At 40.6% G+C, this 13165-nt stretch overlaps 1 protein-coding gene across 1 annotated transcript in view; it reads left to right on the top strand.

The window, feature by feature from the left end:
* Nucleotides 1-13165, top strand: part of FTO (FTO alpha-ketoglutarate dependent dioxygenase) — a 372431-nt gene that overhangs the window by 203820 nt on the left and 155446 nt on the right. Inside the window, exon 8 of the mRNA XM_082607937.1 lies at nt 4799-4923. Within this exon, the coding sequence (XP_082464063.1) occupies nt 4799-4923 (125 nt within the window). The remainder of the gene's footprint in view (nt 1-4798; nt 4924-13165) is intronic.

The raw sequence follows: 13165 nt of genomic DNA, 5'->3' as shown, positions 1-13165 counted from the left end.
AACATCTTTATGCATGTTTCTGTGTGAACATAAGTTTTTATTTCTTTAGGTAAAGCCCTAGAAATTGGATTGCTGGTGATATATTAAGAGTGTGTGTGTGTGTGTGTGTGAGTGTGAGTGTGTAACTTTATAAGAAACTGCCAAACTCTTTACCAGAATGACACTCTTTTGCATTCCCACCAGCAATGTATAAACTTTTAATAACCTGAATACTATTTTAAACACTCTTGGCTTGAGGTTGGCAAATTGTGTTTCACAGTTCCTTAGGCTTTTGAAGAGATATCCCACGACAAAGGGAGAACCGCCAGGTCCTCCATACCTTCAAAGCTTCAAAGAGAACTGCTCCAGTTTGTTTTATATATTGAATTTCATATAAGAATACATTTAGGGAGAAAAGAGGTTTATCTGTGAAGTGGAAAACCATTGAGGTAGAGCAGTGCATCCAGAGCATGGGATGTGGACCACGGTGTTACCCGGGGTGATGCTCGGTGGCGCTCCAGGACTCTGCACATAGTGAGGACAACTCGGAGGAGGTGATTCCCTTTTCAGCTCCTTTTCAATTCCTGTAATTGTGGCGAGGAGGTCTTCTTTTAGACTGATATATCTCTACCATTCTCCTGTGCTTGTTCATGTCTTCTTTTACAAAGAGGAAGCTGGCTTTAGCGTCAGAGCCTTCAGCAAGTAACAGTATCCATCTAGAATGAAATAAACATATAACCTTGATATTAAATATTATATACTTTATATACAAATATGGCAAGAATTATGAGACTGAGCTAGAATGACTAAAGTTTGGGAAACTCAGAACTAGGGGAGCTAGTTATTGAAATAGACCAGGAAGTGAGTCCTTTTGTGAAGTGAAGAGAGCTCCTTGCAAGAGCACATAACTGTCTCTTAGTTTATATATTTTATGAGTTTTAAGCCTATATGATAGTAATTTCCTAAAAGAAGACAGTCTTCCGTTGCTCTTTGTTTTTGCAATACTTGTTTTTCAAGTTCCTGCTTTTATTACCGATTTGACAAATATTTATTAAAAGTCATTAGGGGAGCAGTGGGGATACAGTGGTAACTAAACAGACACGGTCCCCTGCCCTCATGAAACTCACTTTCTTCAGTCCTGCCTCCTTCCCCTCTTAGAGGCTCTTCAGGATCCTTGGAAAACAAGGGCTTCTGGATAAAATTTAAATGATGTGAAAGGCAGAGAAGAGATAAATGACTTTTTTTTAAGTTATTTTAATACAGTCAAATGGAGAAATAAATTTATTTTCATCATGTCTTTGGAGCCATCTAGATGTATATTTTGTTTTCTATTTGAAGCATTTTTAGGTAAAATAATATGTACCTGCAGACATAGTGATAAACTACATGACTTTCTGAGGTTCCTTCCGACTTTAAGTACGTGAGGTGGGGTATCACAGATAAGGAGCAGTGCTCTTGTTAGAATACCTGTTGATGCCAGGACCTCTCTGAAATTAGACATCTTTTACGTTAGAGGTCCAAATTGGCAGCTGCCTGAGTTCTGTTTAGCCATGTTGTTTCTTGTTTGGCCCACATGGTATTCAAAAAAATTTGGGGGGGAGGGAGGGGCGATATAGGGATGGGGGAGCGGGAGGTACAAACTGCTGGGTACAAGATAGGCTCAAGGATGTAGTGGGGAATATAGCCAGTATTTTGTAATAAATGTAAATGGAAAGTAACCTTTAAAAATTGTATTATATGCAAGTCAAAACCACAATGAGGTATAACCTCATACCAGTGAGAATGGTCAGTATCAAAAAGTCTACAAATAATAAATGCTGGAGAGGGTATGGAGAAAAAAGAATCCTCCTATGCTGTTGGTAGGAATGTAAATTGGTGCAGCCACTATGGGGAACAGTATGGAGGTTCCTTAAAAAACTAAAAATAGAGCTGCCGTATGATCCAGTGCATATATCTGGAGAAAAACATAATTTGAAAAGATATATGCACCCCACTGTTCATGGCAGCACTATTTTCAATAGCCAAGACATGGAAGCAACCTAAGTGTCCATCAAGAGATAAGTGGATAAAGAAGATGTGGTGTATATATACAATGGAATACAGCCAAAGAATGAAATAATGCCATTTGCAGCAACATGGATGGACCTAGAGATTATCATACTAAGTGAAGTAAGTCAGACAGAGAAAGACGGATATCATATGATATCGCTTATATGTGGAATCTAGAAAATAAAAAGATACAAATGAACTTTTTTACAAAACAGAAATAGACTCACAGACATCGAAAACAAACTTATGGTTACCAAAGGGGAAAGGGGGTGAGGAGGGATGAATGAGGAGTTTGGGATTAAAATATACACACTACTATATATAAAACAGGTAACCAACAAGGACCCACTGTATAGCACAGGGAACTATACTCAATATCTTGTAATAACCTGTAATGGAAGAGAATATAAAAAAAGAATATATATATTTTTATATATATATGTAAAACTGAATCACTTTGTTATATATCTGAAACTAACACAACATTGTAAATCAACTATATTTCAATAAAAATTTTAAAAATAAAAATAAACCAAATTTGTATAAAAACTAAAAATTTTAAAAGTTTGTTTCCAACATTTTAAAATTACAAGTTTTCACATTTAAAAACAAAACAGATTTCTTATTTATTTTGAAAATTCGTGAATCTGGCACTGCCAAAACGGCTTTTCTGAATGGCACAGTTGGCTGCGACTGAGTAGTGACTGTCTTTTTAGATAGAGCATATGCTCTCTTCAGGAACCTTGCCTCACTCATTCATGTTACCTTTCTGGCCCTAATGGCTATTTGAATTTGCAGCCCTGCTTTAGATATTGGGAGCCTGGGCTTCATGCCATGGAATTGCCTAGAGAAACCCAGCATTCCTCCCTGTGCTGGAGGGCCGAAAATGTTGACCTGGGAGCTCGTAGAGTATCCAGTTGGTTATATCGCCGGTATAGTAGCTGTAATTCTGGGTCCAGGAGGAAGAGATCCTGGCTAATTCTAGTCAGGTTATCGTGGATCCTTACTTTACAGTGAAGATACTACTTCCTGTGTTACCTGTTTGTATCAGTTAGGGTGCTTGATTGTAAGCAACAGAAACAGATTCTGGTGAATTTGAGCAAAATGGAACTTTACTGAAAGGATATCGGATAGCTCAAGGTATCAAAAGAAAGAATGATCTGGACTCAGAAAGTTCAGGAAACCAGGAATACTTTGAGGACCATGGGTGGTAGAAACTAAGGAAATAGATAAGTTGCCTCCACATTTGTTTCCCCTTTGTTTGTCATTCTTAAGTGTCTAAAGTCCTGGAAATGAGAATCAGGTTGGCCTGACCCACATCCTTGTTGGGGGAAAGCAGGACACTTTGGTTGACAGTGATTACTGTCACTTCTAAGATTACATAAAAGACTTCCCCACAAGGAGATCTGGGTGCTCTTATAGGAAAGGAGGACTGGGTATGGATGGAAGGCAACCAAAACAGCAAATGTTCACCACACCTCTTCTCAAGGTTGTCATGAAGATATTAAATTCACACTGTAAAATGTTATAGAGGACTAAATAAGTAGTATTTCAAGATCCATGAGAATCAAATTTTGAGTGCACTTTTCAAGTAAATGAAGGTATTGACATCAGTTAAATAAGAAATACATTGAGTAATTAGAGCAGAGGAAGTGGCAATTTTATTCCTTTTGGTAACTGCTTTGGTTATAACGTCTCCAAAGAAGCCCCGCTACCTTTACATGAAAAACAACATTTATAAATCTTAAAGGTTTCTACTCCAGTTACGTGAAGACAAATACATGTGATGAAAAGTTCTGTGATTAAAACTTGAAAGGCATTTGCTCACTCCAATTTCAAGTACCAGTAGAATACTTTCCATTGTTTTCCTAGTGTCACAGACATTTGCATGTTTAAAATACACATAAAAAGAGCCTACAGAGGTGAGCTATAGATAAAGTTGAAATGACAGTTTCAAATTTGAGTTTTGATGTAATGCTACTTGTTAGAGTAAGCAGGGTGTCACGTGTTTGTGCTTTGACTGCTTGAGTGTTTTTTGTACTCACCTGTGAACCTAATTTTTTTTAAGGACCACAACAATAACCAAAGAATAAATGATTCTTCCTCAAATCATACGTCTACTCTGTATAAGAGTCCCTGTACCTACTATTCAAAATATGTAGTGGATTTTCAAAGCTGGAAAGATATTCATGGAGATACACTGTTCTCTGATTCTTGTGCTCTTAGTGTTTCTTTCTTTGCAAGCTCTTGATTTGCAACAAGCATGGAAAATAGGTGAACCCCCCCCAAAAAAAAATTCCTGGCACAGATGGAAATAGAAATTAATGATTCAAATAAGAGTGCAGTAAGCCTTAGCTGGGTGGCAGGAATGAGAGAGAGGGAAAGTCAGAGACTGCTCTGTTTTAAAAGGCTAAACAAACAACTCACGGTAAACTGTACGTGAAAATCATTTCTAATAATAGCTCGTGGTAGGCAGTTCCCAGGATAAAAAAGTCGTTGGTGCACTGAGAAAATTAGAACGAGAATGCACAGTATCTTGATGTGTTACTTAAGGCAATGCAGCTTTAGAGTTTACCTTATGTGCCATGTACATTGATTAAACACAAAATATATGCTGGCCATTTTTGACCATCATTTATTGTATTGATTTGTTAGCAGGGGAAGTATAATAAAAAAGCCATTGATTTACTGTCCTTATTTGCTTATGGGCTTTTTTTTATTATTAATTTTTTTACTTTCTCTTTCTCTTTTGGGGGATCATTTCTTCTAGACAAATGCTCTGCTTCGGGAAGTTAGAAGAGAGGGGACCCCTGTAGAACAAAGGAATGAGATCTTGACGGCCATCCTCGCCACACTCACCGCTCGCCAGAACCTGAGGAGGGAATGGCATGCCAGGTTTGTTTTATTACGAAATGGGATTTGTTGTCCCCGGAAAACAAGAGCTTTCTTTGGCTAAGCCCTTCCTGACGGCTGGTCTCATCCCTCTCATTGGAGGGGCCATGAAAAAGAAGCAAGTTACAGGTGCTTTCAGCCAAAGTTAGCTTTCCTACACATGGTACCTACATTAATTGTAATGATCCATGATGTCATCTGTATGCATGTATGATTTATCCCCGAGTATAACATTTAGCAGAAATGTTTGCATCTTGAGGGTACTGTAATTTAAGTACCTGATGTTGAAGAACCCTTTTAATCGACTATCTAAAAGACGAGCGTTGCTGTTTAGTTAGAGCAGATGTCTGGGAAATCCACACGGTACTCTTACATCACTCGGGAGGCAGATCGCTTGAACTTAGTCTATTCAACAACCCCATTTTCAGAACTGACTGCATAGAAATGACTTTGGCGTCAGCCCAGTTTCTTTGCACATGGACTTAGCTGTGGTTAGAAAGCCGTTACTGGTAGGAAGTTTCTACAGACCATCCGTTTTTACAGAATTGGCGCTTGCATACTAAATGCCACGTTATCCTGCCCTTCTTCGCACAACGGTTGGTTGGTTGGTAGAAGCCTGGAACCAGTTCCCTCAAATGTTAGAGTTGTCCTTCAGATGCATAATGTGTATTGTTGAATTACCATCTGTCTCTAAGCGAGAGCTAGAGGAATCAGGAAAATGATGCTGGATTTTGTGTCAGAGTCTTATTCGATGCTTAAACGTTCTGTGTGCCTGGGAGTCAAGAACATTTACTGATAGCCATACTATTCTCCAAATGAGTTCATGCCACAGAATTACAATAATTGATGGCTTTACTAGTAACAATTCTCATGAAAATGGATTTGCCTGAACAAGGCTGAAGAGGAGCCTTTTCCAAGGAAGGAGACAGTTAAGAGTATGAACTGTCCATTCTGATTGGGTATCAGAAAGCTGCTTTTTCACGTATGTGTATTGTCTCTGAATTTAGACTTGCATTGAAACCATAATTTTAAAATTCCCAGTGACATTCTCCCCTTGCCCCCTTTTTTGTAGTGTGGTCAAGGTAAATGACAGTTTCAACTACAGTCATGAAATGACTTTCAATCAAAGTTTCAATAATTAATTTTAACATTTTCTTTGTATTACAGTTTAAGTATGTATATTCACTCAAGTATGGATATTGTATTAAATAGCGAAATATCCATGAGGGGACATCTAAGAGGCTTCTCTCTCTCTTTGACCTTTTATATATTTTCCCCTGGTGATTTCTTTTGGGTTTTTTTTTGGCTGCGCTGTGGGGTTTGTGGGGTCTTAGTTCCCTGACTAGGGAGTGAACCTGGGCCCTCTGCAGTGAAAAGGTGGAGTTGTAACCACTGGACCGCCAGGGAATTTCCCTGGTGATTCTTACAGAATAAGAAAGGGATAAAGAAAGAGAGGTGGGGGCGGGGGGAGAGAAGGAAGGAAGGGAAGAAAGAAAGAGAGAGAGAGAGAGAGAGAGAGCCCCCTGTAAACTCTCCCCCATCCCCCCAACCCCTCCAAAGACAGCACAGCTAGAGGAAGTGTTGAGAATGGATGTCTTCTGTTGAGTGCATTTGGTCTGTTAACAATAATTTCCTAATACACCAACTCATCAGACAGCGTGGCCAAAATGGCCTGTTTAAAAGGAGTCTGGTTTCAGCATTTCTGGCCCTTAACTGCTAACAATTTAATCAGGAACTGGTGCCAGAGCTGAAGTTGATGTAGTCTAGCATCTGAAACAAAACTTCTCGAGTCCTTTGTGGTAGGGGAGGAGACAAGAAAGGGCTTAGCAGCTGACACTCTGCAGACCTCCTTAAAACTAAACACCTGAAAGAAGATTTCAAGCGGGTGGTGTCTTGAGAGCTCAGAAGGAAGTGTCCTCAGAGTATTAAATAACCATAATCCTTCCCCCCTGCCCCTTGGCCAGCGCCATTTGATGTTTCCCATCCCGGTGACCTATCTAAAAGACTCATCCATATGATCTGTATAAACAGACAGTTACCATACACCTTTCTTTTCCTCATCAAAGCTTCCTCTGGCCGTCTGGAATCGGGCATCGCCTCGAGTAGCCATCGGGCGTGTGGTGGTGAAAGTTATAAAACATCCACTGCAGCACTGACCGAGCTGCCAGTGTTTCAGACGTTGGCCTATTGTGTACCTTGGAATTCCACAAGGAAAAATGTGCTTTGAGAGATAATAATTAGCGCTCGCCAAAGGCCAAGCAGTGGGTTACAGTATTTTACTTTCATCAAAGCTATCAGGGGATCCTTTAGATTTAGATAATAGAAATATTTTTCCTCTGAAAGTTAAATGCAGATGACTCTAATTACCTGATATTGCACATTAGAGAACGCATTAGGAAGAGTACAACTTCGAGAAATTTAGGTCACCTGAGACTCCGCAGCTGGCGGTAGCTTTAGTATAAGTCTGTTGTCGTAAAGGTTCCCCCCACTTCAGTAGGTTCATTTATGCTAATGATATTAGGGAGACTATATTAAGTGCAACTTGTAACTTGGTTTTAAAATATTTGTCTCTCTCTCCCCGGCCAGGAGCCGAGCCATTGTTTGGGACTCACTGAAGTCTCTTAAACTGAAAGCATATGTTCCCTTTAATTTAGCTTTTGGAGGAAAGTGTCAGTTCTGCGTGACTCGGGGTAACTGAGTTTGTCACAGTGTCACACAACCCTGGGATTCTAGAGGCACATCTGAGTGCTGTGGGTTTCCTTCCCCAAGCCCAGTAATCCCATAAACAACCCTCTCCAAATAGGCTTATTAGGGCTGTCTATTCACTTCCCCGGAGTTGAATGATCCAAAGCACTTCGGGAGAAGCCGTGTGAATGCAGGGTAAGTGTTAACAGAAGTGGTACAGAATTTCTGAAGATTTGGCTTTGTTTATACAGTCCACTCTGCCTGATGGACAGCTTGTTATAGCTTTTAAAGAACTGGGCAAGCCCTCTGATCTGACCCCTTCTTGACCTCTGCAGCCCAAAGGTCAGTCTGCAGCTAATAAACTCGGAGGTTCTTAGGGTCTACTGTAGGAAAAGGCAGAAAAAGAGCAGCTGCAAGGGCTGGGTGTCTCGGGATAGGCTGCTTTAGGGTCACTCTCTGATAATGAAAATGATTACCAAATTATATGGAAGTTTAACCGCAGTAGTGAGTGAGAGGAGGGTGGAGCCCGATGTATTAGGTTTGATAAATGAACTGTGAAGAGGCCCATCTGGCCCTCAACATCTTTTCTCCCCCTCTTTCCCTACCAAGGGGAAACATTTTAAAATAACAGCAGTACATATAGACTCAGTGACCCATGCAAGGAGCTGGAATGGATTAAGATTTAATGGTGACAGTGGAAGAAATTATCATTTGAAAAGTGCACTAAAGAAAAGGTACAGTTCAATGTCCAGGCCTGAGTTGTTTTTCTAAATAAGGAATAATAAAAATCAGTGCCTTTGTTTATTTTGCACATGTCACCATGAGAAGCAAATTATTTTTTTCCTGCTTGCGTGCATAGTCTAGAGAATGTAACTAAGTCAAACACTGGCAAAAACGCTTTACAAAAAGACTGTGATCTGTTTCAGCATCTGGCCACTGAAGATTATACATTCTTTTTTCTTTTTTTTTTTTTTGATACTTAATATACATGTGACTCTTGCACACTGTTTTACTACCACACTTGGCAGTTTTTCTGTAAAAAATAAGAAAGCACCTAATGTTAATTGAGTAGATAGTCTGTTCCTTTCTTTATTCCTTTTTCAAAGAAACATCATAGCGATGCTCATTAGTGCCAACAGTGGGTCGGTCACAAGCTATATGTTCCCTTACTTGTTAATGGATAAGAGTTATCTATTTAAAGCTCTCTCCCAGCTTCCTGTGGGCATTGAGGGTCCTGGTTTCTGACCAGTGACATTGGCATTCACAAATCTCCGTGCTCTTCTTCGGGGGCACATGCCATGCCTCTACTCTCTGAAAGAGAACGATTTCATTCCATGAGCATTTTTGTATATTTTGTATGCCTACTATATATACAAAATACTGTGTGAGGTGCTGTGTATGAGAGAAATTCTTAAACTGTGCTCAGCGGCCAATTTAAGAATTTGTCTGGGGATGAGAATTTAGCAAGCTCCTAGAAAGAAGCTGTGAAAAGCAGTGGAAAAGAAAGTGGTGGAGCCCTCCTGACCACAACAGAGTGGCATGCTGCTCTTGCCCTCCCAGGAAACTATTTAACTGTAGATGTCTCTGAAGTCTAGCATTGCCGTACAGTTGAAAATCCCTTATGTTCAAATCTATTGTCCATATCATACAAGCCTCAGCCAGACAATACTTGTGTTTAAAATAGAAATAAAAACCTTCTAAACATTACCCAAAGGTAGCATTTTTTCATCTTAGGTTTTGACTCAACTGGGTATGTCCATGGGGATTTGCAGAGGTTTTGACTCAACTGTGTATGTCCATGGGGATTTACAGTGAGCAGAAAGCTGGGTGAAGGATAACTCGGGGAGCTGAGGAACGCTTCTAGAACGAACTGTGCCTTTTAACTTTAAAGCACTCTCCTTTAAATTTTTGCTCAGTAAGGTGCAAATACAAAAAATAAGACGAAAGCCAGGCCGTTCGGGGGTTTTTGAGAAGCCAAATTGAGATGTAATTCATATAACATAAAATTAATCATTTGAAAGTATACAGTTAAGTGGGTTGGGGGTTTTTTTGGTTTTTTTTTAGTATATTCACAAGATTGAACAGCCATCACCATTATTCAATTTCAGAGCATTTCCATTACCCCAAAATGAAACCCTGGACCTGTGAACAACTGCTCTCAAGTTCCCCTTCTCCCCACACTCCCTGTCAACCACTTTCTGTCTAATCTGTTGTACTTTCTGTCTCTATAGATTTGCCTGTTCCGAACATTTTCTATAAATGGAATCATATAATTTGTGACCTTTTGTATCTGGCTTTCTTTATTTAGAGTCATGATTTCAAGGTTCATCCACATGGTAGCATGTATCAGTTCTTCATTCCTTTTTATTGCCAAAAAAATATTCCATTGTATGGATAGAACCCGTTTCGTTGATCCATTCATCAGTTGATGGACATTTGGGTTGTTTCCACTTTTTGTCTCTTATGAATAATGCTGCTATGTACATTTATGTACAAGATTTTGAGTGGCATGTTTTCACTTCCTTTGAGTATAAACCTAGGCCTGGAATGGTTGGGTCACATAACAACTCTATGTTTAACTTTTTGAGGAACTGCCAGACTCTTATCCCAACTGCTGCACCATTTGACATTCCCACCAGTCGTACACAAAGGTTTTGATTTTTCCGCAATCTTGCCAACACTTGTTCTTTTACCTTTTTTAGATTATAGACATCCTAGTGTTATCTCATTGTGGTTTTGATTTGCATTTCCCCGATGACTAATGATGTTGAGTGTCTTTTCATGTGCTTGTTTAACACCATTAGTTTTTTATTAGGAGATTTTAAAACATGACGGACTTAAGGACTTATCCCTTGAGTGGTAAAGAAGTCACGAGCCTATTAGGGGCATTTGGCTAATAAGATGGATGGAGTTCCAAAGGAAGCTGGCGTGAGTGTGTAGCTGTGCCCATCTCTCCATTTCCATGGCTAGGCCTGGCCCTTTATTTATTCGCAGGTGGCCCGTGTGCATATTTTGTTTGTTTGTTTCTGTAGACACCCTACTTCTCCCTTCTACCATTGTCTTTCATTTCTTTCATTGTAGAATCTCTGAGCATTGCACACTGGATAGGAATGTAGCCTAATTAAGTGGAAACTCTCCACCTAAAGTTCTTAACTTCTAGGCTCAAACAGGGCTTACTGTATTCCCGTAGCAGACTACTTCATTTGGGACCAAGGAGCTTAAAATGGTACTGAGAAAAGTTTTTTAAACATGTTTATGGCAGTTTCTTAGCAAAGCTTTTAGAACTACTGCCTCCTAAGAGTTAAAAGTAATTCTCTAGACCTAGACGTCTTTATAGACATGTCTTCCCCATATTGGGCTTTGGCTTCTCAAAAAAACTGCCAAGTTAGCATCTTTTCTAGACAAGTAAAACAACCAAACATCTTCCTACTGACCATCTTGCTCTCCTCCACAGCCCCAGCCATCACCCCTTACCTCCAGGATGGATCCACTTTAGACACCTTTGTTAGGGCTCCAAAATCTAGTTGTCATAACCCTGACCTTGTAATGAATAGGATTTACTTTTCTAAGCGAATCAGCTTCAGAACCCTGATCTGGGTGCGACAAGCCTAACGGTTTGTGTAAATGACTCTGTGGATCGACTCTGGTTCTAAGGCCAGCGCATTACTGTTTTCTCCATGATTACCTGGTCTCTCCTCTTGTCTCCTGGCAGGATTGAGTTCTATTCAAAACTGACAGGTTGGCCCAGTCCAGTTTCACAATTATAAACTATTATTTACTGAGTGCTTGTTATGTACAAGTTAACTGTGTTCGATGCTGTGCAAAGTGGCAAGATGAGTATGAAACAGCCTCAACTCTGAAATAATTGATAGTTTAATGTAGGGGAGGGCAAGGGGAGAAGAATAAGAACACAATGGCTAGCCTGCAGATTTTCAGTCTTTTTTGTGTGTGGCACTGTGGGAAACTGAAGGATGAGTTAGCAATGGAGTCTCGTCCAAGGAACTTACAGTTTGATAGAAGCTTATGAGAAGGCATAACCCAACCTGTATTATATATGTACTTGATTCTGTGTTGACATTTTTGTCTCTCCTACCAGAATGTAAGCTCCTTGAGACTGGGTATTTGGCTGTGCACCAACTATAAAACCTGCACCCCGGATCACTGTAACTTTAAGCTGTCTCCTCCGTTAGAACGGTGCCCTGTGTGAGCCACATCCTTGCGGCCTGATCATCTCACATCCCCTAGGTCTAGAACAGTGCCTGGCACTCAGATTGGTTCAGTGGCCGACTGAATAAAAACAGCTTTCTCCTCAACCCACTCCTGTATTTATAAGTAGATATGTGTTTCTTCTTAATTTGAAGAGGAATGAACGTTTGAGACACTGCCAGCGGTGGAAAACTTGAAACTGGATGTAAGGGGAGCTCTCTGATAGGCACTTCTCTGGTATTTAACTCCCAACACAGCACCTCTGACCCTTGCTTCCAGCATGAGGGAGGAAGTACGCCATGGGCACAGGCTGACTTGGGTCCTTGAGGAAGAGCCCAGGAGTGAACAGCGTGGAACTGAGCTGGGTCCAGGACAAAAAGACATGGTTTCCTCCCTGAGCCAGCCACTCCTGAGTCCCTGCCCTTCCTGGAAGTGAAATAGAATGAATGAAGAAAGGAAGAACAGGGGGAGGGGGAAAGGCCTCTCTGGGGGCATTTCTCTGAATAAAGGAATAGGTTTCAGGCCAGGAGGGACAAAGCTGAGGCTAAATATGGCTTCGAGTCCATATTTCAAAGGACAGCTGCTCCCTGCTGGTTATCTGCTGACATCCTGATATGGCTTTGATGGTATCAGTACAGTGTGATGAGCTCAGTCTTGGCGACTAGGCATTGGGGCCAGAATTTGTTTTCCATCCTAGAAGTTGTGGTCACAAAAAGTGGAACCACCGGCCTTGAGGATGGGCTATGGGATGATGAGACGGATGTAATTATCTTCTGAGACAACACGTGGTGAGTCATCTGCCCATGTCAACTGCTGTCATTCATGCTACAGAGAGTGGCTGCTGCTTCTGGCCAGGTTATTTGGGGACCAAAAGCTGTGGCGTTTCCAGTTCAGTAGCTGTCTCCTGCAATGAGCTAAATTTGTGTGCAGCATTGTGGGTGGGAGTGAGGGGTAAACGAAGAAGGTTCCAGGGAGCATCAGAGAGGCTCTGGCCGGCTAGTTGCCATCCATGTCTTTCTTTTTTAATGCATCTGCCCCATCTCCTTTAATAATTGCAGTTTCTGCTTTCTGCTGCCCTTAGCAGAGGAATGTCCTTTGTGTCTCTGAACCAGATGACTCCATAAAATGCGATAACTCCATAAAACCTCCTCATAAATGTGTAGGAATTGAAACATTGTATAAATTTAGAGCAAGGATTAAATGAGTCTAGAGATAGGGTTCCCTTTTTTCCAAGATACAGCAACTTATCTTTAGGAGGCAAGTGTTGTTAATGTTATTACCATTGTTACTGTCATTATTTGAACAGTTTTACGGGGGACAAAAGCCAACTGACTTCTGCGCATCTCATTTATAA

Source organism: Mesoplodon mirus, assembly GCF_964341445.2.
Source record: "Mesoplodon mirus genome assembly, chromosome: 19".
Taxonomy (NCBI): domain Eukaryota; kingdom Metazoa; phylum Chordata; class Mammalia; order Artiodactyla; family Ziphiidae; genus Mesoplodon; species Mesoplodon mirus.
Note: the sequence above shows the minus strand (reverse complement) of the source record. Positions and strands in the feature narration are given on the sequence as shown.